At 34.7% G+C, this 25,966-nt stretch overlaps 1 protein-coding gene across 4 annotated transcripts in view; it reads right to left on the bottom strand.

Moving 5' to 3' along the window:
* Positions 1-25,966, bottom strand: part of AKAP6 (A-kinase anchoring protein 6) — a 560,862-nt gene that overhangs the window by 167,843 nt on the left and 367,053 nt on the right. For all 4 annotated transcript variants that reach the window (XM_031952248.1, XM_031952249.1, XM_031952250.1 and 1 more), the window contains exon 8: positions 4,944-5,092. In XM_031952248.1, coding sequence (XP_031808108.1) covers positions 4,944-5,092 — 149 coding nt within the window. The remainder of the gene's footprint in view (positions 1-4,943; positions 5,093-25,966) is intronic.

Raw genomic sequence — 25,966 nt, forward strand, 5'->3', positions numbered from 1 at the left:
TAAGTTATACCTTTTACACGAAAGCTTTCTTTATCCATGTTCTTTTTTTTTTTTTTTTTTTTTTTTTTTTGGCTGAAGCAGTTGGGGTTAAGTGACTTGCCCAGGGTCACACAGCTAGGAAGTGTTAAGTGTCTGAGATCAGATTTGAACTCAGATTCTCCTGACTTCAGGGCTGGTGCTCTATCCCCTGCACCAACTAGCTGCCCCTGTCATTTATCTTTTAATACCCTCCCCACAAAATGTTTCTTCTATTTATTTAGTTGATAAACAGATGGCTTTGGAGTTCAGAAAAACCTTACTTTATATCCTACTTCTTACAAATACTGATTGTGAGATCCTGGACAAGTCATTTAATTTCCTAGTACCTCAGGCAAGTCTCTAAAATAAACTACTACCAGAGCATCAAATATGGCTCGCAGACAAGTTTTGGACTTTAGCATCTTTTCAATAAAATAAAATTTTATTTTCAAATGTAAAAAACCACTTAGCTCGTACAAAAATGTGTGAGTCCTCATTGCAAAGCAGATGCCAATCTGTAATGACTGAGTGAATTTCTCATTGCAAAATCCTTATTATCATTGAAATAAAAAGTCTTAATTAGGTGGTATAGCTAGTTAGGAGGACCTGAATTCAAATCCAGCATCAAATATTTGACACTGAATAGGTGTGTGACCCTAGGTAAGTCACTTAACCCTGAATCCCTTACAAAAAGAGAGAGAGACAGACAGACAGACAGAGACAAGAGAGAGAGAGAGAGGAGGGGGGGGAGAGAGAGAGGGAGAGAGAGGGGGGCAGAAATTAAAGGTATGGTCAAACTTTTTCTTGTGAGAAACAACTCTACTAATGCAGGTCAGTATTTTCACTAAAAGTGAAATTTCAGAATTACTTCAATTTAAATAATAAGCTAATGATTACAAATTGTGGAACATGAACCATATGCTGTTAAAAAAGAGACTAAGATATAGAATATGTTTACCTAACATTGAATATTCAAATGTTAGAAATATTTGAGATGCCTGATTGAATTGTTCAAAGTTCATTAGGGCAGCTGGTGAAAGATACTCTAAGGTGTGTCCCAGTGAATCCCATGATTTATTTTTTAAGGTCTATTTTATGTTAGTCGTAGTACCACATGAAAGACAAAAATTAAATAGTCCTTTTCCACAAGGAGAAATAAATAAATCAATAAATGTAAAATATATGCAAAGTAAATACAAAGCAATTTTGGTGGAATGGGAAATCCATTCATTTTTCAATAAACTCTAGTGTCTCTATTTTATCTAGGATAAAAGAAGAGTTTCCCTCTGTTTGGCATTTAAATTTTCTCATAATCTAACCCCAATCTACCATTTCAACCTTATTACACATAACTCACCTTCATATACTTTGCAGTCTGATCAAATTAATCTCATCAGAACACACAGAAAACATCCTATTTTCTGTCCTTTGGTTTTTTGAATTGGTTGTTCCCTATGCTTGGTATATACTTCCTTTTCCTACGCCTCTTGGAACCCCTACTTTCTTTTAAGAGTCAGCTAAGGCTTTTCCAATGCCCTCTTCCTCATTACCTTCTATCTACTTTTCCTGGTCCTGGTTTATTGGGTAATTGGGATTCATTGCTTAATAATGAATGCTTAAAAGATCAAACCTTTGTTTCCTCAGTCATTTCATTTTTCACCTACTACATACCACATAGATATGTATTACCTAGAAATGTAAGCTCTTTAGAGGAAGGGACTGTTTCACTTTTGACTTATTTCTGAACACTGAGTATGTAGTGCTCACATATCTGGTGTTTAAGAAGTGTTTGATGTTTGATTGATCATGATAGTAGAGAATAGATAAGGCAAGAACTGATTTATTCATTTTTGTAGTTTTTGTAGAGCCCTTCATATTTAGTTTAAGCATTTGCTGAATGAAGTCTTGTCTTGCCCTTGGATTTTGATGACTGGAGGAGAGAATGAGGCTGATGATTCTGTACAGCTTTGCTTTACTTCAATCCAGTTCACTCACAAGTCAAAACATCATTTCATGGAGTCATTAGACCTCTTCAAGAAGGAAGAATAACAACTTTGTGGCTGTAAGTAAGTAACTTGATTATGTTTGCCTAAGGCAATTCCCTAGGACTCATCTTCTAACTCTTAAGAGTTGTATTGATGGTAGGAATCCCCTTTACCAAGAATTTCTCTTGCTAAAAATATCACAGATCCTTCAAGTACTCCAATAAATACACTTTATGGTATATTGGGACCGCGTGTTTATTACCTCTGTAAAATGCCCATTTCATAGCTAACCTTTAATATTTAAAACAGTTATATCTCTAATTTAAGATTTCTTCAGAAATGAAATGGCAATAATAGCCCAGGATTACAATAGCATAAAAAAGTACTTTGTGTCTAATATAGTGCTAGAAACATATGATAGGGAGAGCTTTATTTTTATTATTATATGACTTCAAAGAGGTTGCTCAATCTCTCTGGCATGGACACCCCTAGTACAGGACATCATCGCCTCGGGTCCACTGCTGGTGGGCCTGCCTGCCCCAACTCCCTCCTCTTCACTCCAATTTGTTCTCCTCTGAACTACTACATTGTTTTTTCCTAAAATGCAGTTCCAATTTTTCCTCCTTTCCCCCTTCCCAATAAATCCCAGTAGCCTCCAAGAGTACATCTGAATGTTCTGTTTAGAATTCAAAGCTTTTCATATTCAAGCCCCTTCCTACTGAATGGGACCAGGTGAAGTTTTATGATACACAGTAGGCCAGGCCTTAGGCCTAAGTCACAGGATCTGTATTCCAAGAGGCCTGCAGGGTCTTAGACCCAGGTTACAGGCAGTCACATGATCTCATGGCTTGGAGATCTCTGGAATCAAAACCTAGGCCAGCTCCAGGAAGTTAACAGGAAGTGAGGGGACCCACAGGCAGCAGACAACTTAAAAATCGGTCAGTAATGATCACTTCCTTTTTTAGTGCATCCAATGAAAAGATTGGGTCTTTTGCTATGTAACCAGCTTTACTCTTTCCTGTTTGACATGTCAGGTACATGTTGGGAGCTGAGATGCTTCCCGGGTGTGCTTGGGCCTCTCCCTGCAGGGACTAAACAAATGCTTTCTCTTTGTAGCTGAAGAAGTCTCTGATTAGCTAATTTGGGGAAGGGAGTCTCGCACCCTCTCATACACTATATTTCCATTTTTCTTGCTTTATTTTATAACACCTAGTCTTTGATCCGGGCTTACCAGCCCTTTGGCTGTTCTGGAAACAAAACACTCATCCCTTGGCTTAAAGCGTTTTTCTCTGACAGTCTCCCACCCCTGGAATGCTCTCCCTCCTCTGCTTTCCCTAGTGAACTCTTTGGCTTCTTTTATGTATTAACTGAAATCTTATCTTCTATAGGAAGCCTTTCCCAACCCTTACTTTCAGTGCTTTCCCTCTTTCAATTATTTCCTATTCATCCTATATGTGATCTCCTTTGTATATATTTGTTTACATGTTGTTTCCCCTCCTTAGACTATAAACACTTTCAGGGCAGGGACTGTCTTTTGCCTTTTTTTCTATTCCCAGTGTCTGGTCCATATTAGGTGCTTAATAAATGTTTATTGATTAATTGATCTCAGTTTCCTCATCTGTACAATAAGTAGATTGGATTACATGAACTTGAAGATCTGTTCCAGCTCTAATTATATGATCCTATTAAAAACACTTCCTATGTATATGGAAATACCAGTGTTAATCCTGTATAGGTACTATAATGTTCTGCAGTGCCATAATTGTTTCATAGTTAGAATACCAAAATTTTGTTTAAGTTTTCAAAAGTCCTTCACTGAACATCAGTCAACTATATGTGCTGTCTTTTCTATTATATATAAACTCTTTGAGGACTGAGAATTTCCCTTTTGTCTATATTTGTATTACCAGTACTTAGCACATCATATGGCATAAAGTAAGTGCTTAAATAAGTGTACTTTTTCATTCAATTAAGAAAAGACTTGTGCATCAGATAATGTAAAAGCTGAGCCATGGGGGAAAGTAGAGGTTCCAAAGGTAAGGGGAAAAAGAACATTCCAAGAAGAGAGGACAGTCCATGTAAAGATATGAGGTCAAAAGAAGGAATGCCATATAGGAAGGGAGTAGCATGGCCCAGAATGGCAGTGTTTTAGCAGACTACCAAGAAATTCCATTTCTGGCAGTGACTATAAATTTTACATAGCACAAGTCCCTCCAGAGAATTCTCATTTAAGTTGGCTTGAAATGACTATGAATAAGTAGTCTAGAATCTGAAACCCTCTGAAACCAATTATTAATTAACTGAATCATTGAAAAAAAATTCAAAATAAATATTTCACAAAGTTTCCAACAAGGTTGTAGCATTTTTTTTTTTTTTTTTTTAAAGAGCCTTAAAAAGGCTTTTAAATAGCTCAGGAAGGTAAAGAGCAGGGAGGAAAATATGTCAGAAATCATACTTAGTAAAAATGGCAGGCTTAATATCCTAGAGATTCTGTGTACACAGTTAGGTTTGTGGTTAAGAAGATAGCTGATTTTTTTCTCCTAGAAGAAGAGAGTTGATTTTTAAAAGATGAATGAATGATACTAGAAAGTTCTGGTTTCAGTGACAAGGATTAATCAAGTAGCCACAGTCTTCAATTCAACATTTTAATATATATTTATGTAATATAACATAACACATAATAATATACTATATAAGTGTGTATACATACATGTATATATATATATATACATACATGTACTATATGTGTGTGTGTGTATGTGTGTAATAGATTTTTTGCAAAGGGAGGAAATGGAGAAGAAGAGGAGGGGGAATACCTAGTCTTCTGAGTGTTTCCTTGTCGTCCAGGAAGGAAACTTTCTGCTAACATCTACCAATGGAAAATCATGTAAAAACGTAGAGATTAGTGAGAATAAAACAACAAAAAGAATAGTTCCATACCCATTACTTCCTGCTGTGTGAACTTTTGACATATCAGCAAACTCCTCTGTGCGCTTGCTACTGCTGGTATACTGCTCACTGTACAACTTTAAGGACATCTGTTCTACAGCATCCCTTTGTGCTTCCAGGTAGCATAACTGAACCTCAGCCTAGAGAGACAAAGAAACAAAGAAGAAACATTCTTTTAATCCAGAAGGAATTCATTTCAAGTGAGTGCTTTGGTGAGAGCTTTGGTGAGTAACAACTCAAGACACAGAAATTGTTCACATCATTAGACCTCTCTTTTCCTGGTTGGATTTAATAAGATCAGCTAGATGTATTACAGAATTATTTTTTTTAGAACTGAACCATATATGTTCCTCTTAAAATATGACCTGAATAAATGAAATGAATTCTCAAAAGATACAGTAATGACACAATATCCCTGAGATCATAATATTGTATGATTTAACATAAAAATTCAATGAAAGTCCAGTAATATTCTTGCTCATATTTTCATGGAGGTAACATTTATTTTGTACAGATGCTTATCCAACCTACCCTCTTGCATAGTCCCCTCATCGTCAAGTCAACAAACAATTAACACATTCTACATAATAGGTACTGTGCTAAGTGCTGGAAATGCAAGGCAAAAAACCAAAAAAGACATTCCCTACCTGTGAGAAGCTTACATTCTAGTAGTGGAAGGCAACACATTAAAAAATAAAACTGAAAATTAAGGTGGGAGAGGAGAGAGAAGGAAACTAGAGAGGGCATGATTAAAACAAGAAGTCAGGAGAGCAGAATCCATACAGGAATGAATGCATGAAGCTGGTCACTATTCTTAAAATGTAGACTTTGATCTTTTAGGGGAAGGGTGAGAGGAGAGTCCTTTCAGGATGAGAAGGCTACTTTCTTATTACCTTTGTAGGATGGAAAATATTGCTTAATTATAATTACCTATATATCTTTAACTGTGACTCAACTACCTTTCTTCATTTAAAAAAAAAAGCATATCCGTCAACTTTTTAAATACAGTGATATGAGAAACATTGGCATTGTTTACACTCTATACTTCTAATTCCAGACAGACTTCAGAAAATAACAATAAAGAGGACCTGAGATCTGGGATGCCATTATCTACAACTTGGCGTTAAAAACTGCTTATAATAACAAGTAGTCAAAAATAAAACCAAATAAAAACAAAAATGAGTAGGCAAAGGAAAAAGAACCTGACCATTCTGGCTTGAACTTTGACTGCTTATTTTCTTGTTGTTACTCAGCACTCCAATATTCATTAGGGAAAGGAAGAAGCAGTAAGTTCACCATGCTGGTTTCATCAAATGATGAGCCAGACCAAAAGAATGCTGAATGATATTTGGCATGAAAATTTATGGAATTGATGCTTTATTTATTGCAGCTGTGGTGATCAGCTTGCTGTAGGAGCTCTATTATATACCAGATGATATTGGGAATGAAATTTTCTCAAAGGAATGCTTACCCATGGGTAATGGAGAGTCAGGAGGTCAATTTATAAAAAGAAGGCTAAATTTATATAGATCCTGGGGTCCAAAACACTATCTTTCTTTCCTGAAATAGATTCTATTAATAATCAAACATGCCTATTACCAATTCTGATAACCCTTAAAAACTATTACTTTTTAATTTAAGTAGCAAGGAAAATAGGCCTGGGACAACTGTCCAAGTATGAATGTGTTAACATGTATGAAAATTAGACTTTTAATATCTTTTCCCTTATGCTTCATAGCAAGTAAAAAACTTTAATTTAGCCATCAGTTTCAGAGACTCTTACAGAGAAAGTAGAGAAAGGATTGTAAAAATGGCCGCTGTGATAAATGGGGCATTAACAATTTTAAAAGAAAAAGAATTAATTATGAATATTTCCCAAAAGCAAACTGCTAAGCTATTCAGATAGTTGCTATTTTCTTGTTTTCCATAAATATGCAAGTTTAAATTCACTAAAATCCATGGAATGAATATTCTAGAAATAAAGAATTGCATTACTATATTTTATTAAAATTCAATTAAATGAAGCTTTTTTATGACTTTTCAAAGCTACAAATTATGGAAATCTTTCTTATACAATTGAGTTATTTTTAATAGAGGCATCATCACTGAAATTGTGGATGTTCTAAAACACAAGAAAAAGTATAGTGATATGTGGTAATGTACTCAGCTAGGAAAAAGTGTGTAGTGGGAAGGCACAAGGGTCAATGTTAGATTTGGTCTTATTTAACATTTTTATTAATGATCTGGAAGAAGAGGTTAAGCAGCATGTTAATGAAATGTGCAGAGGATTCTACGCAGGAAGTTTTGCAAACATTATGGAGGATGAAGAGCTAATACCAATGGACCTAAAAAACCTAGAAATATGGGAAAATTTTAAATGACAAATACATAATAAATTCTTTTTTAATCAGTTGTTATTTTTATTTTTAAAGATGTAGTATTTTTAATTGAATAATTCCTTTTTATTTTCAAAATATATGTAAAGACAATTTTCAACATTCATCCTTGAAAAACCTTGTGTTCCAAATTTTCCTCCCTCCCTTCCTTCCCCAACCCTTTCCCCTAGACAGCAAGTAATCCAAAAGATGTTAAAAGATAAATATCTTTTGTGTGTGTGTGTGTATATATAAACAATATGTATTAAACATGTATAATTCTTCTATACATATCACATTTAATATGCTGCAAAAGAAAAATCAGATCAAAAAGGAAAAAAAATGAGAAAAAAAAAGCAGGCAAACAACAAAAAAGGTGGAAAATCTATGTTGTGATTCACATTCAGTCTCCATAATCTTCTATTTGCATGCAGATGGCTCTCTTCATCACAAATCTACTGAAATTGACCTAAATCACCTTATGTTGAAAAGAGCCATGTCCATCAGAACTGATCATCACATAATCTTCTTGTTGCTGTGTACATTGTGCTCTTGGTTCTATTCACTTCACTTAGCATCAATTCATATAAATCTTTCCAGGCTTTTCTGAAATCATCCTGTTGATCATTTCTCATAAAACAATACTATTACATTATCCATATACCATAACTTGTTCAGTCATTTCCCAACTGATGGGCATCCATTCAGTTTCCAATTCCTTACTACTACAAAAAGGGCTGCTATAAACGTTTTTGCATAATACATAATAAATTCGTTTGATGAAATTGAATACATAAGTATATGAAATATTCACAAAACACTTAGCAATGATGAATTTTAAAAACTTAGGTGAAAATAAGATAGAAATAACTCATTAAACACAAAGAACACTACATTTAAGAACTGTACACACACAAAGGAGAAAGAGAGAAGAAAACATTTCTTAATAGCCCACTATATGCCAAGTACCATGCTAAATGCTTTACAAATATTTTCTCATTTTATGCTCACAACAACTTTGGGAGATAGATACCATTATTATCCTTCTTTTTTTTTAGTTAAGGAAACTGAAGCAAACAGAAATTAAGAGAGCTGATCAAAGTAGCTCTATTTGAATTCCAATGGGCTTTGTTAAAGCTTGGTTTTTCCAGAGCTTTCTTTTAAGAAATCATAAATGAAACTACATGTAACAAAAGAGTTAATTGTCTCAGTTTTTTTTTTTTAATGATAGAATAAAAAAGTAGGGAAGAGAAAGAAAGCATCTATCCCCCAAACCCCAAGATATTTTATGAGGTTTCAGCAATCAAAATTTATAATCCTTAAGGTAGATCCCCCACATGTAAGGGTATGATTCCCCTTTTGGACAGAGGGATAGAAGGAAAGAAGGTAAAAAGAACTTGGAAAAGAGGAAGAAAGAAAGAGAGAAAAGAAGGGAGGGAGAGAGGAAGGAAAAAGGGAAAAGGAAAAGAAGAGAGAGACAGAGAGGATAAATAGGAGAAAGGGAGGGGTAAAGAAGGGAAGAAGAGAGGGAGGGAAGGAGAGTGGGAGAGAGAAGAGAGAGGGAGGAAGGAAAGAAGGAAGGAAGGAAGAATTACACAACTAGAACTAGCCAGTTTGATTACTTGTTACTACTACAAGGGATTCAAATAAGGGAATAAGAAAAGTGAGTTTCACCATTTCCCATCATTCCATGGGGTACTTGACCATTTTATCTTATAATACATGTGATATACTCAGTCAAAGGGACCCTAGTAAAGATTTTTGCAGGACACTTATTGCAGGGAGTGAAGTAGAAAATCTCTTCAAAAACGTTGACAAGATGTTAAAAAATAAGTCAGTGTATATCTTATGAATTGGTGATCTCAATATTAAAGAAGGCACAGAGCAGTGTAATGAAAAATATAATACAAAGTTTAATCTAGTATTAAAAAATGAAGGGGGTGAAAATCCTATTAAATATTTGAAAGAATCTGATACATAGGAACATATATTTTTTCTAAGAGGCAGAAAGAACTAGATACAACAAACACTGAAAAAAAAATAACAAAAAGCATAATTTATTAAATCAGATCCAGAAATGACTGATAAGCAATGTGAAAATCATTTCTGATTTAGTAAACTATAAGCAGTCAGATCACTGGCTGTTTACAGTAAAGTTCCAAATTAATCTCAATTTGAAAGAAAGAACAAAGAGGAGAAAACACTGCATGCAAATAAAGTAGCTATAACTCAACCACTTTCATTTCTTGGAATAGTTAAACTGATAAAAATTAGTCACCAAAATAAAGAGGCCAAGAAAACTCAGAAATTCTTAGAGACAACAAACCTTTGGTCTTCTTCTTTTTTTTTTTTTTTTTTTTTTTTTTTTTTTTTGGTGAAGAGAAGCCAAAATCAAGGGCTAAGAAAATGGTCCTTTGAAAAACATTACAGAAGATAATAAGATACAACTTCATCTCAAAAATAGAGAAAAGCATTTGAAGAAAAAATAGACTGCAGAAAACAGTAAGAGATTCAACTAAAACAACAAGGACTATAAATAAAAGTAAAATGGAATGGATTTATCAACATTTCAATAGTAATTTATCATCATATTTACTTATTGTCCATATTTTGACTTTACTAACTTAGAATCCAATGTCCTAAATGTCTAATGTCCGAAATCAAGAAAGAGAATGCCAAGAAAAGGAAATAAAGGCAGGGAAAATGGGCAAATCTTAACACAATGTTAAAGGCATGTGATTTTAATAATATTTAAGAGAGGAAAAAGATTCCCCACAAATGAGAAAAAATCAGAGATGGAAAAGAAGCAACTAAAAACAGAGGAAATCGGAAAACCATGTACCTAGTATGTAGTAACCACACAATATTTGTGACAATAGTCTACACTTTTATCAAGTACATCCTTGATGAAAAGAAGTTGGGAAAAGATAGATTTTCAAGATGATACTTCAAAGCAGACATCTCCTCACTCACACATTTGACTAATGGGTTTAGAAAGCTCCTGTGAGGTTTATTGTTTTCTGATTAAAAACAAACAAACAAAAAAAAAACAAAAATCATGTGTAAAACTCTCTTCCACAAAGGATCTTCCATGTATTTGTTAAGATCATATAAGAGTACTTGATAGCTTACAGCATGTCTGTGACTTTGCTCAGTGATACTCTGAATATCAATATTAAGCAAGGCAATAATAAGCAACAGGGAGATATATATTTGCCAAAGGTGTTTGTCACAAACATGAAGAATGAGTATAAAGAATATCCCATGTAAAGACACAATAGGAGGCGAATTCTCTATAGATGGTGATGGTCTCCAGATGCTTCTGTTTATCAAAGACATTCTGCTGACTGCATCAAAATTTCCTCAGGGGCACCTCAGTAAGATTCAAAAGAGATATCATCAAAGCAATCCACAGAGATTAAAAAAAAAAAAAGCAAATGGATGAAGTATGTTAATTTCTTGGATTATGACATGCATTTGGATGAATAGTTCATAAAGTTGGCTATACCATTATCTATTTCTTGGAAAGGTACTACAAATGAGTTTTTTCCAAAACTGAAGTGGAGCAAGGGATCTGGATGTACTGCATTTAAGAAACTGCCATGTTTCCAGTGATATGCAACTGCCTCCTATGATCCCAAAATATTTTTAACATTAATATTTTTTTGGAAATCTTATATGGTTGTGAGTCTTAAAATACCATGATCTTTGAAGAATCAAAATTATAGGTGACACAAAAAGCAAAGGAACCATGCCTGGTGGGTATAAGTAGTCTACAACATATTAATTGACTTGTGAAACATTTCCATTGGAAGGGAATAAGAATGGCTTGGATTTGCAAACCTTTTTTTGATTTCAACTTTTTTGTTCATTTCCTGAATCAAGAAAAAAAAAAAATCATATTGTTTGGGACTGGGTCAAGAGTAAAAGGAAAGGTTGTGGGGGGAAAAAAAGGAGAAAAAAACATAAGGAAAAGAGAAAACTAGAGAGGATTTCTTCCCTTGATACATGGAATAAGGGGCCAAAGAAGTGATAATAGTACGTATACCTACAGTTCTTGTCTTCAAACTCATGTCTCCAGGAGAATGGAGAGGTAAAAGTAAAAATGGCTACCAACATGTAAAATCAGCACTTGCTCTAGTGATTGCAGTGGGAAAAAAATGACAGTCTATAATTTTTTCCTGTTTCAATTCAACTGGATTTGACTGGCTTTTTTTTTTTTTTTTTTTATGTATGCTCTTTTATTTTGATAATGTCCGAAATCAAGAATGAGAATGCCAAGAAAAGGAAATAAAGGCAGGGAAAATTTCCAGTGAGTGACCTCAGCCTTTCTCCATTAAGATCTTTCCCAGATTTGAGATAATGCCCATTCAAGGACTAGGGCTAGGGAAAGACCAAGACAAAATATAGTCCAATTTATCACAGGAGATAGAATAGGCCTGAGGATCAAGACTCTCAGAATGAAGTGTGAATGGCTTTTTATTGGTGCCCAGGGAACTTAAGGGATGAGGTCATAATCTATCCATGAACGTATCTGAATGTAAATAAAGAAAAAAGATTGGAAGTGGGGAAGAACCAAAAGTTGCCTTAGGAAACTAGATCTTAGTCTCAGGTTGAGAAATATATTAATATCATCGAAAGTCTATTGAAGGATCTCAAATTATTTTTGGAAAGATATAAAAAGGGAATTAAGCCCATCTGCAACCCTAATATTCTTAACATTTCTTGGATTAGATAGGACAAAAGGAAGGCCTAGAAGGAAGGTCCAACAGACCTCTCCCCTTCTGCCCACTCTTGTTGTCATCTTTTTTTGATGAAGCCCAAGCTACACCTAGAAGAGATATATTCTGTCATGGATGCAAAACATAGTACACACACACACACACACACACACACACATACCATAGAAACATGTACATAAATCCATATTTTATATATAACTGTGTCATCCATATTTTATATATATAATGAATATTACACAGTGTCAAATGTTACATGTAATTCTTTTATTCTTTGCCCTTTCTATTATTTATATATTTAATTGTTAATTATTTCAAGGGAACTATAGAATTCTGCACGGTTTAAGGTACAATCACTGCCAGTGCATCCTGATCATTTAGGAGGTGGCAAGAAGTTAAAGTAGGATGTAATGGCTTCCAAAATACGTGCCAGAAATTAGCCTCTCTCAATTCAAGATGAAAACTCATGATTCAAGATCAAAAACAAATCTAGGCTCAGAGATGCAAGGAATCTTCCAAAGGAGTCAGGACAAGGAATAATGAGCTTTCAATATAAAGCAAGAAGGCTTGTTGTTCCAAGGTTTTCAGCTCTTACTCTAACTCTTTATGTTTGTACCCCACTATTCTCTGTCAATGGCATATGGACCTTTATGAATGCATCAGTGTAAGACACATGACATTCAAGTTCTTTTCAGTATGTAAATTAACCAGAATAAATAGCATTTATATAGTGCCTACTATATGTAAAGCATTGTACTAAGTGCTTTACAGAGATTATTTTATTTGATACTTAACAACAGTTTTGGGAGGTAGGTGCTATTATGTTTGTCATTTTGCAGTTGAAGAAATTGAGGCAAACTGATGTTGTAATTTGAGCAAGATCAGCCAGCGAATAAATGTCTGAGGTCTGAAGTTAAATTTAAACTCGGATCTCCCTGCCTCCGGACCAGGCACTTCATCCATTGTGGCACCTCACTTGAGGTTAGCATTTTGTCACCATCATCGCACTTCCACCCAGCTGAAGGGCCCTTATGTAAGTCCATCAAAGGTATGTTGCCATAGTGACCAAAGGTTCCTGAACCCTAACTCTGATAAATTCTGGGTGTGACCACGGGTAATTCATTTAACTCCTCTATTCTTCAAGCATGACTACAAGTAACATGGAAATTACATATCTGCAATGGTTGGAGGGGTTTCCATAAAAGGGAGCTCCCCACACATTTGAAATCTCAGAGTCAGATTTTCTAAACATACACACACCCATCTAGGAAAAGTAGGTACCACTTGTACTTATTAGCTAATCTGGCTATGAAATCTAAGGATTAAACAGGTAAACTTCAAGTACTGCTTACACCAGGTAGTGCTATTTGATGCTTCTTTTTAAATTACTGTGATAGTAAAACTACTGTGAAATTGCCTGAGTAGGACAAATGAAGTAGCTTCTGGGGTTTCAGATTAAATTGTAAATACTACTAGGCACCAGAAGGAAATGGCAAGGTACCATGGTAAGTATTTTATCCAGGATTTATCTAGCACTGCATGCTCTGTGGAACTGTTGCAGATTTGGGAAAGAACATTAACTGTGACTATCTAAAGGTGGGGCAAGGAAAAAAATGGCCTTATTTTAATCTGACCTTACTTTGATTGTGAAAATTGGGGTTTATCATTCCTCAAAGTAGGGATTTACTGAAGGAAAAGGAAATCAGTGGAACTTTTTATCCTTTGCTCCCTAAAAGGACATTGTCTACAGACCTTAAAAAACTGCCTTCCTCTATTGCCCTCAACCCCAGATCCTATTTTGTTTTATTTAAAAGCTATTCTTGCTTAGTTTCAAATGAAGAATAAAAAGTTCCCCTCAGTTTCCTATTTGAAACAGATTTCACTAAAATGGTGAATTCAGAAAGATGAATAGAAATCTATATGACTGTAGAAATCACCTTTCTTCCCCCCACACTACAGAGCCTTTATGACTATTATGTAGATTTCCCCTGCCTTTAAATGCTACAGTGTTTCTTTCCCTTTAACGTGTCTCTGGGCCTCTGCTCTTTTATCCTCTTCCTTTCACAAATATTTGCCACCGCTTTCCTTCCCCCCTCCCTTTCTTTCCTCTTAATAATATTCCCTTCAGGCTCTTGGTCTGGAACTCTCCCCTTTTTCTGGCAAAGCCTTCTGCCTGAAGGACCCCTGCAGGAATCACAGAGGACTTCCAAGTGTGACTGGAACCCACTTTTGAAAATTGTTGCGCTGTTTTTTGGCTACATTCCTCACAGAATTTGGAGCTGATTCTTGTTAGAATGTACTTCACTGTGAAACACAGCTTGTTACAGTTATAGGGATTCATTCCAAACTTGTATTCATTCTCTTTCATTTCTTTTCCCCCTTTACCCTTTCCTTCCTTCTTCTTCCACGTCTCTCTATGGCTTGCAACTTCCTGAAGTAAATTAACTTTGGGGATTCATCTTTTTCTTACTTTTTCCCTAAATTCAGTTCATTCATATATCAACAAACAGCTTGAATTTCCGATCAAATATATTTGAAATGAAAATCCCTCATCCTTTCATTGTGAAACTTTACCATATTCTTTGAGATAACTTTCTTAGCTACACTGCTGAATTTGCTTTGTCATTTTCTGAGAAAAAGATAAAATGCTATCATCTGTATAAAAATATTCATATGTTTTCCTTTGTATGACTTCAAACCCTTAAGTAAATTCACCAGTCAACAATATTTGTAAAGCATTTAATTACAGAGCTTGGCATATAGTAGGTGTGCTTAATATGTGCTTTTCTGGCTCCCTTTTTTCCTTCCTTCCTTCTTAATGTGCTTCCAGATTCTCAGATTCTTTTCATATATCCTCATCAGCTTTTTTTCCCCCTAAGGATATTGGGGTTAAGTGACTTGCCTAGGCTCACACAGCTAGGAGTGAAAAGTGTCTGAGACCTCAGGTCCTCCTGAGGGTCTTTACTAGCTCTTCCTCATCTTAATCCCATCACTATTTGTCTTGTGAAATGTAAGAGTTTTTGAGCTGAATCTCTCTATGTCTAGTCTATTGTTCTATTATCAGAAAAGAATCCAAATGGCACAGCCAGCTGGTGATACCAAGCAAGCAATCAAAGGTGTTCAGGAAATTGGCTAATTTGAGAAGTTGACTGCACAAAGGTCCAAGTGGGCAAAGGTGCACAAAGATGAACCCATGAGAGTTGGTGAGATCACTAAGAGTATAAGAGAAGAGAATAAACCTCTGCATCAAGTCAAGGACAAAGTAGGTACGTTTTGAAGTTTGCCAATATATGACAATTCTGATACTTCAGTAGCCCTCAAAAGACATTTACTCATTGATATTCTACAGACAAATGTTAAGGAAGTTTGGCCGGTTAAGGTGGGGAAAAAATGTTATAGCAGCTTGAAAGGCTAGAAGGATCTACTCTAATTTTTTGTTTTTTAGGATCAGGTACAGCTGAGAATGTTTCTAGGCAAATAAGAAGCTAATGGCAATGGAAGACTAGACACATGAGAAAGAAAAGATAACTAAGATTATAGTTCTCTAAAAGATGTCAATGGGATCTGGAGTACTAAAGAATTAGTCTCTTATGATAAAAATGAAAGGTAGTAAGCTGTTCTAGCTGATTTATGTTGAATATTGCTTGATTATAGATTGAGTGGACTATATGTCATGCAAATAATCCATATTTTAATTTTATTTTCTTCCAAAAGACCTTATCCCTAAGTAGTAGCCATGTTTTAGTAAGGACAATAAATACATTAGAAACTGATTTCTATGGAATTCTTAAAAGAAGAAATTCCTATGACCTAGGAACTCTATAACAAAGAGCTTCTGGTTGGACTGTGTGCTTATGCCATTCAGTATCATGGTGGAGAGGCAATGTCAAAAATAACTGAATATTGAATAGGAGGAGGCTTTCACTTGGAAGACACACTGGAGAGACAATTTCTTCTTCCTCTCTTCCGAATAGTTGGCTTGTTCCCTGGACTTATTGTGAGGGAAAGCAGGGAGTTTCTTTGTCTTCCCTTCCTCCTCCTCTGCAGCAATGGGTGCTTCTTGCATATGGCATCAAGAGTACATGCATACCTAGGTGAACTTGAGACTGTATTTTACAATCCTGGCTTCCTCCTGAGATGTATGTTTCTTTTCTTTCTCTTTCAATATATTTTATTTTCCAAATACATGTAAAAATAATTTTCTACATTTATTTTTGAAAGACTTTGTGTTCCACATTTTTCTTCCTCCTTTCCTTAACTACCCCCTTCCCAAGTCAGCAAGCCATCTAATATAAGTTAGACATGTACAATTTTTTTAAAACATATTTTCTTGTCTTTCATGTGCAAGAAAAATCAGACCAAAAGCAGGGAAAAAACTATAAGAGGGGCAACTAGGTAGCGCAGTAGATAGAACACCAGCCCTTAAGTCAGGAGGACCTGAGTTCAAATGTGATCTCAGACTGTTGACACTTCCTGACTGTGTGAGGGGAGAGTTCCAGACCATAAATGGCAAGTTATTTAACTCCAATTGCCTCAGCAAAAAAAAAAATAAATAAATAAATGAAAACTAGGAGAAAGAAAGAAACAAGCTCCCCACCCACCCATACCCCCAAATGGAAACAGTATGCTTTGATTCACATTCAGTCTCCACAATTTTCTCTCTGCTACAGATGGCATTTTCCATCCCAAGTCCACTAGAATTGTACTGAGTCACTGTATTGTTGAGAAGAGCCACAAAATATTTCATGTTTTAAGTATTAGCTTTAGAAGAGAATGAAAGGTGTGATGTGTTGTGGTATCATGTTTTCATCATTTGTTATTGCTTGATTAACAGTTTTGTGTGTTTTACATATTTCTGGAGAGGTGGAGGAAATAAATAGTCATATTATACTTAATGTACTTTTTTTTTTCCCCTATAAAGTGCCTTTCTAAAAGAAATGTTGTTGATCCCTTTTGGAGAAAACCTTGCCAGACAGAAGATGAATCTAAGGTTTAAAGGATCCTTCCCTGAGTCTATACAGGATGGGAGTTTAACAAGTCAAATAGTGTAAGAAGAGCCTGTGTCTCTTTTACAAGGGCAGGGTCTCACAAGATTCAACCTATGTCTAGGTCAGGGCTTTTTTTCACTTGAAATTTTTTTCACTTAAAACCCCTTTAGGCCCAAGACATTTTATGTGACCTGATTACAAAGGTATATAAAATAGGTATACAAATTGAACATTTAATTAATAACAAATCATAATTTTGTTTTTACACAAAGATAAATGATGTTCATAAAGATAACCCTAAGAAACACAAGGTCTTTAAAGACATTGAAATTTTTAAAGATTAAAATATCTTAAAAGTTCTAATATTCACTATGTCTTCTATACTTCAGTATATAAGAAGTCTCAGTACTTCAAAAACTGATTATGTATGTACAAAGAATGACTGTAAAGTAATGAGACAGTTAAAATGAACCATACATTAGAATTGGTGTTAGCAGTTTTTAGTATATAAAATAGTCATCTATTTTGCAGGATTTCTGCAAATTTCCCTGATTGCTATCTAAAGAATTTAGCAGATCTCTGGGAATCCAATGAGATTTTCAAATGATTAGAATGAAGTCCTTTGTTTTCTTTTGATATCTTTCTCCTATAACAGATTTCTTGGGCTACAAGAAAGGAAAATAATTCATTTAGATTAAGATGAAGATATTTATGGATCTATCCATTAAATAATCTTTAACGACTATAATACAGAGGCCATAGTTCTAAATACTGTAGGAGACACAAAAATGAAATAAAAATAAAATCCTCAAGGATTTTATAATCTATGAGAAGAAGAAAACAATACTAAATAATGGAATTTAAAAATATAAAAAATAAAACCTTATCCATTGAACTAATTTGCTATCCTAGTAAACAAGATGATTTTCAATACAGTGGACAGATTGGTCTTGTACTGTAAATACTCTTCTCAGCTATGTAGGATAAAGGAGTTAAACTCTTCCCACATGTTAAAAATAAGGGATTTTTTTTTTAAGAAGACAGAATCATAGGGATGTAGATTTAAGGTTAGAAGGAGTCTTGGAGGCCATCTAGTGTAATCTTCTAATGTAACAGATAAAGAAGAAACTCTTTGGTCCCCAAGACCATACATATAGTAATAGGCAGGGGTAGGATTTGCACTGAGATCCTCTGAAGTCCCATCCACCACTTTTCCATTACATCATATTGGGAAAATAAGAGGAAATTAAAAAAAAAAAAGGAAGTATTTTTGTTAATAGCATTCTAATTGTTACCACACTGATTGTACAGCACTTGTAATGACTCTGAAAGATGAAAAAACCCTCTGAGCATTTTACCAATTTGAGAAAAAAAAATTAGTCTCACATCACTACTTATAAAGCTTTATTTATTGCCTCAATCTTAAAAGTTTGATATGCACTGAGGTCAGGAAAATTGCAAAAGATAACCATTTGAACACAAAAATACTGTATTTGTATTTCTCAGAGGTCATCTTTGTTATTACTTACTTCATAGTAATTTGCATGCTATTAAAGCATTACCCATAATGTTTGGGGAATTTAATTTTAAAGCTATGCTTTTAGAGATATCTGCTGAATAGTGAGAACATTAGACCGAGATGGGAAATTTTGAACACTTTTTTCCCCTCTTATTTCTTCTGTATTTTAGTGATTATAAAGAAAATCTCTTCTCTCGTCCCCTTGTTTCCCCCCTACCCCACTCATTTCATTAGAAGGAAAGCAATTTTAATGCCAAATGGGATGTTGCTTTTTTTTTTCCTTAAGTACCTAACAAAGGTAAAGAACAAATATATCACACAATTGCAGTGTTGAAGATAGCTTCCTTCTCTCCTACCCCACTCCTCCTCCATCCCCCTCCAATGCACACCCCTGTTTAATGTAAGTAGTTAAGCTCATTACCGATTCAGAATTTTATGCCTGGCAATAGGGTGGGAAGGGAGTTGGATTATATTGTATAGACTGGAGGGGATGATTAGAATTTCTTCTATCTCTCTGTTACTGTTTCTTTAGCAAATCTCTCTCCACGATGGAGTACTGACATTGAGTCTGTATTTATATGCTGTGTTTGCATCCTCATTCCCATCTCCCAAGTTCTACTACAGCAAATCCTTATTTACTTTCTGGCAGAAACTAAAAATTAAAGATGTATAATGTGAAGATACAATCTTTGCCTGCCTTGCCCCGCAGGACTGGCAGTTCCTTCCCAAATACAATTATGCTGGCAAATGCTGCTATTAACTCAGTGACTGTGTTCCTATGCACTCCAGTTCCTTTGAAATACGGTAAAATAGTTGTCCTTAGATGATGATAGAAAGGAAGGAATGAAGCAGGAACAACAAGAATTACTTTACATACTAATAATAACAATTTAGTTATCAAAACAAAACGGAACAAGTCTGCCTTTATGCCGTTTCTTTAAAAAATTTAGCCTCCTAGGGTTCTAATAATCTGTGCCTATGGTTAAGGAATGCATGGTAGCTCTCAGCTCACTGCCTATATCCTCATTTCAAAGAGAATCATTCAAACCGACATCCACCCTGTCAAGAATCTCGACTTTGAGCTGCTAATGTAGAAAAAAAAATCAATATAAATTTTGATCATTTGATGAATATTTACTTCTTTCTTTAGTGTTTGGGGATTTAGAATGGAAAAGTGCTGAATCAAGTCATTTTATTTTTTTGTGTTTGTGCCAACACCAATTTACTACCCTCCAGAAAGTTCCTGAACAAGATGTCTCAGGTGGCACGCATGTTGGTTTTTCCTGTCAATCATAACAGTATGTCAGTAGGGAACCATAATCATTTCCTTTTCATACTCTTAGTGTTCCAAAAAGGAATATTTTGATTGCTTCCCTGGAAAAGGTAAACTTTTCTTATTTAGACGGACTACTGCATGCCTTGGCTGTTCTTGGCTTTCTGCTGAGCCTAAATTGATAAGATCTATTAAAAGTTAAACACTTCATTTTTGGCTCCAGGGGTCATGCACAATAAATAGAGTTTACAAATGGGCTTCACTACAAGCAAAATCCAGAATCACCAATAAGACAAAGGGTTTTAGAGTAATTGCCATCTTCGGCCATGCATTTTATGAAGAAAAAAATGATGAGAAAATTCCAACTGACTGCTCCAATCAGCAGAAAGATTCAGGATGTTATTGCAAATGAAAAGAAAATGTGCTATAGACGAATAATTCTAAAAAGCTTAGCAATTAAAATATGACTTCAGTTTGTAACTGCTTATATAAGTGGAATAGTATGTCATGTTTTTGTCATACTGCTATTTTTTAATGTATAACTGAAGCCTACATTTCTTATACTATGTTTCCATAGTAATGTTTTGAGCACAAAGGTTTCTCAAAATCTGAAAAACTGAGTGGATTAATCACAATGCAAGCAATTGTCACTTTATACATGGGCAAAATTCTCATAGATAACGGAGTGGCAGAAGACTCTATATTAAAGAGAAATTTGTATTGGTTCCTTATAAATTAAATAAAAGTGGCAGCAGCTGCCTTTCAGGACGCTGATAGAGTCCTGCAGAGTAATTAGGTATTATGTAGACAGATGTTTTAAATAAAATAAAATATTTAGATTGCTGGATACCTTTGCTAGATACAAAGGCAATTATATGATGTCTTTGTTAAATTACATTTTTCATTTTTTTTTTTCCGAAAGGAGGAAAGAATTGTCCTGGAAAACAGTACCAACAGGAAATGATCCTATATCTAAAACAGCTGGAGACTGTAACTAATATAAATTTACTTGAAAATAAAAGTGCTGTGTGCCTCTGGAGACAGGCAGTAACATGCCATAAAAACAGATGAGAATATAAAAGTATTTGGGGGGGGGGGACATTTTTTATCTAGATATTACACCAAGATGTGATCTGCTGATAAATGAGAAATGTCCAAAGGAGTTGGAAGGGAGAGAAAAAACCATCATTCTCTAAATCTCTAATAAGTATTTGCTTTTTAAATAGTATATTTATGGACAGGATTTTATGAATTAGAAAAAAGAGGAAAAAAAATCTTCTCAATAGTTAATCATTTCACTGTACTCAGAGTCCTTATTTAAAAGCAAAATATCATATTGTTATATGCATGCACTAATAAACCAAAGTCAGAGTTCCAATTGGTAGAGGCTCCTCAAGAAGTAGATTAGGATTTATTCATCAATTTAGAATATATATATATATATATATATATATATATATATATGCAAATATATATATATATATACATATGTATGCATATAATATCTGTGTGTATGTCTCCCAAGACTTTTGCTGTTCCCATGTACCCCTCTTCTTAATTCACTGGGACTTCCAATAGGGAATATTGAACTCAACAATTGGTATTACTAGCTGTCTTAGAAGCAATGGGAATGTTAACAGTTTGAATTTTGGGAGAGAAAAACAGAGGGAAAGAGAAGGTAGGGTTTGAAACAGAAATGAGACCTACCTTGGAGAATGGAGAGATAACTGAAAATACATGACAAGGAAAAAAAAGTAGATGAAATCCTGATGAACAAAATTTGCAAGGCAAAAGTTCACTTTACATAGCATTCACTGGTCAGGGCTAAGTAAAAACAACATAAACATATTTTTCTTCTTTTTTTTTCTTTTTCATGATGAAGCTGCTACATTGCCGCCAAAAGCCACTATGTTGACATTCCTAAACTCAAATAAAATATTAAAAAAATCCAATTTCTCTTGTATTCTAACAATTTTCCTCTCAGGATATTAAAAGATACCAATATCTAGAAGTATTGTCCTATGATCTCCTCAGATTCAGAGTACTTTACATACATCAAAAGTTCATACATATTTTAATTGTTCTTATGAGTTCAGAGCTTTGTTACTGCTAACATGTTGAGGTGCCAGCCTGGTTCAGTTCTTTAGTTTGTCCTAAGAAAGTTTCTATGTTTCGTTTGCTCTTGAGTCTGATTCTATTCTGGCAATAAGGAAACACAGATTTTTCTGTTTTTACATATAGAGAGCACAACTGAATACCAGACATCAGGCAAGCTGACATCCTTCTCTCTTCAATAAGGGAGAGGGGAAGAGAGATGAAGAGGGAGTCAAAGAGGGGAAGAAGGAGAGTAAAAGAAAGAGGGGAAGAGGGAGAGTGAAAGAGAGAAAAAGAAAGAGGAAGAGAGGAATGGGGAGAGAAGGAGGGAAGTGAGGGTGGAGGGAGAAAAAGGAGATGGGGAAGGGAGAGAGAGAGAGAAAGAGAGAAGGTTGGGAGAGATAGGGAGGAGTAGGAGTAGGAGGAAGGGAGAAAGACATTGTACTAAACTCTGAGAATACAAATAACAAACAAAACAAAATGATCCCTACCCTCAATGAGCTTATATTCTAATGAGGGAAAGACAACACATATAGGTATTCTAGAAAATGTAGGCATTTTGTGAGAGAGATAGCTAGGAAGCTGTATGTAGGCCCAAACTCCAACAAAATAAAGCAAAAGCTCACTTATCAAGGCTAGAAAATTTGGGTGGAGAATCCAAGTTTTCAACAGGAGAAAGTGGAAATGCAATAAAATAACTATTCTTTCTTTTTTCCTTATGTACTCTTTCACCTTTAATTTTCTAAATGTGGGAAATTTCCAGAATAGAAAAGGCCTCCACTGTTGGCACAAAGAAAATTTCCCGATAATTTACAGTTTTAGAGAGTTGTCTGAAACACTGACAAGTCAAATCACTAGCTCAGTGTCACACAGGCTTTACCTTATCTTTCCCAAGTGCAAAGTACAAAGAAGGTTATTATAGCTATCTTATATGGAAAGTAAGTGATTGACCCAAGGTCACACAGTCAGTAAGCATTAGAGACAGGACTTAAATTTAGGTCATCTAACTCCTAGACCAGTGTTCTTTCTACTACTTTAACGATGTTTCCTATTTATTTCTCTTTTGGCCCTTCAGTTCACAGCCAGAATAAAAGTAAGATCTGATTACTTCTTAAATTGAAATACTGTCTTAAATATCTAAATTTCTACTTGTCAAGTATAGTGCTAGTTTCCCCAGTGGCTTTTGGATTCCTCCAGTCCACCTTTCATACTCAGCAATATGTAATTGGTAGGTAATTGAAAACCAGCTGAAATGCCTTTCTTAGAGAGAATTGGAAGGCAAGTCAGAATAGTGGACAGAACACTGGCTTTTGAGTTAGTGGATCTGGATTTGAATCTCTCACCTGTGTGACCTTAGGCAGAGTCCTTTAAGCCATTGAGACCTTACTTTCCATATTTGTAAAATAAGAAGGTTATGTCTGTGGTCCCCTTTTTCTCCAAGTATATGATACTATTATGTTTTAAGTGAATCAAGGTCCCTTATTTGAAGGCTAAAAGTAGCAGCAAAAAAAAATGGTTAAGTGTTAAGGAAATAATTTTGAAGGCACTAACTCACATGTTAAGATGTAAAAAACCCTAACCAAAAAAAAAAAAAAAGCAACCCCCAAAAAAAAAAAAAAAACTCATGGCTGGAGAAAGGATACTGTCAATAAGGTCTCCTAGGGAAAAGGTAAAGCCTAATAGATTGGGATAGTGTGACACAAGGAAGGCACATGGAGGGAAAATTAAGATGACAGCATCTTATTTGAGAAATTCTGTTTAGTCAATTAAACAAAGTTGATGATAGATACATTTCAGGCAAGTCAATGATAAAGGATATACAACTTTAGAAGGATCTGGCATGTAATATTTGTATAATTAAGACAAGAAAGTTTGGATCTGGGAAAACCATTTAGAAGAAATTAATGATAGCAAATTCTTGTCAAACCCTTTAAAAGAACTCTTGAAACCTCAAAATATTTATGATCTGGTCTTCAATTTATCAAAATTGTTAAATGGCATAACTTATTATCTATCTAGTATTGTTCAGAAATGGGGTGCATCATAAAAGTTAATTTTTCAAATAACTGAAGTAAAGGAGGAAGAGGAGAAATAAGAGAAGAAGAAAAAGGAGAAGGAGGAGAAGTAGTAGTAGAGGAGAAGGAGGAGGAGGAAGAGTAACGGTAGAAAGAACAACAGCAACAACAAAAACTACCACTATGAAAACCAGACAAAGGACTTTGAAACTCAAGGAATATGATGTAGAATCATCAAAAGGTTTGAAAAAAAGAATGATATTATCAGACCTATACACAATAAATGATTGTTTTGAAGTGAGAGAGAGTAGATGTGGGAAAACCTGTTAGAATGCTACAATAATTCTATATAAAGTGAAAATAGAAATAAAACGGAGGTTCTAAAGAGATAGTTGACACACAAAATTACACTGGTAGAAGTCACACTACTATACAAACAGATTCACTACAAATTTATGTAATGCCAGTTGAGCTATTCATCTCATGTCAATGATTGTATACAATCCTTTAATTCTTCTTTAACCAATTCTCTATTATTTTCTTCACAGCAGCTATTCTCTCCTCAAAACTTTCTACATAATCCCCTACCTCATCTCTCAGCAAAGGACATTACTTCATATTTTAATGAGAAAGCAAAGCTCTTTGCGAGCTCCTTCTTCCCATTCTCCCCAACAAAATCCATTAACTTCCTCCTCAACTCTCTCCTCCTTTGTGCCTACAATTAGGAGTTCTTACCTCTACCAAGGCCAAGTTCTTCTTATAACTTTGATATCATTTCTTCCAGATTTCTCTATTAGTCATCCTCTCAATCATCTCCTTTATATACCTCTAGTCTCGCCTTATCTACTGTTTTCTTCCATGATGCCTTTTTAGATATTCCCCAATCTTAAAACAACCACCAAAAATCCCAAACCTCTCACTTGACTGTGTTATCCTCTTATATAACTATTCCTTTTACTAGGCAAACTCCTAGAAAAATGTCTACATTTGTTATTTTTACTTCCTCTCTTTTCATTCACTACTTACCTTTTGTAGTCTGACTTCATTATTTTTACCCTTCTATATTATCTGATACTATTTGTTGACGATTCCCTCCTCCTGGAAACTATTTTTGTACTTTGTTTTATTTTGTTTTGTATGGGCACTAGTCTTTTCTGTTTCCCACCTAGTTCTTTAATTGCTCTTTCTCAATTTTCTCTGCTGGGCACTAGGCTATTATAATAATCTCCTAATTGGATTCCTTTCTTGCCCTATTAAAATAGCCCCCTAACTGACTCCCAATGTCTATTTCTGGAGACAGTTTTAGTCTCTTCTCTCCATAATCCCTACTCCACATAGCTGCCAATATAATATTTATAAATCTTATCTCACCATGATATTCCTTTACTCAGGAATCTTCAATGGTTCCCTAGATTGACATTTAAGAAATATCCTTTTAAGGCTAATTATATATATATATCTATATAGATCTATAGATATATCTATATGTAGATATATCTATAGATCTATATATCTATCTCTCTCTCTATATATATATACACACACACACACACACACATATTCCTTTCACATTCTACATCCCAATAATACTAGCTTACTTGTTTTCCTCCAAACTTGATATTCTATCTCCAAGCTTGGGATGCACTTAGTTCTCACCTCTCTCTTCCTTCTTAAAATCTCTGACTTCCTTTATGATTCAGTTTATAAGTCACCTCTACTGAGGAACCTTTCATCACCTCCACCCTCAATATCCCAAGTTGTTAGTGTTCTCTCTTGTGTCTTCAAGTTTTCCTATATGTACTTATTTATGTACACGTTATATCCCTGCCCTCCCCCTGTTATATCCAACAGCATATATGCCTCCTGAGGAAAAGGAATATTTTAAATTCTGTTTTTATATCTACAATACCCACCAAAAGTACCTTTATTGAAGAACTGATTATTAAATACTTGATGGATTGAATTAAATTGCTAAATTATAAGAAATGAGACATAAGTAAGACTCTAAAGA

Source organism: Sarcophilus harrisii, chromosome 2, assembly GCF_902635505.1.
Source record: "Sarcophilus harrisii chromosome 2, mSarHar1.11, whole genome shotgun sequence".
NCBI lineage: Eukaryota > Metazoa > Chordata > Mammalia > Dasyuromorphia > Dasyuridae > Sarcophilus > Sarcophilus harrisii.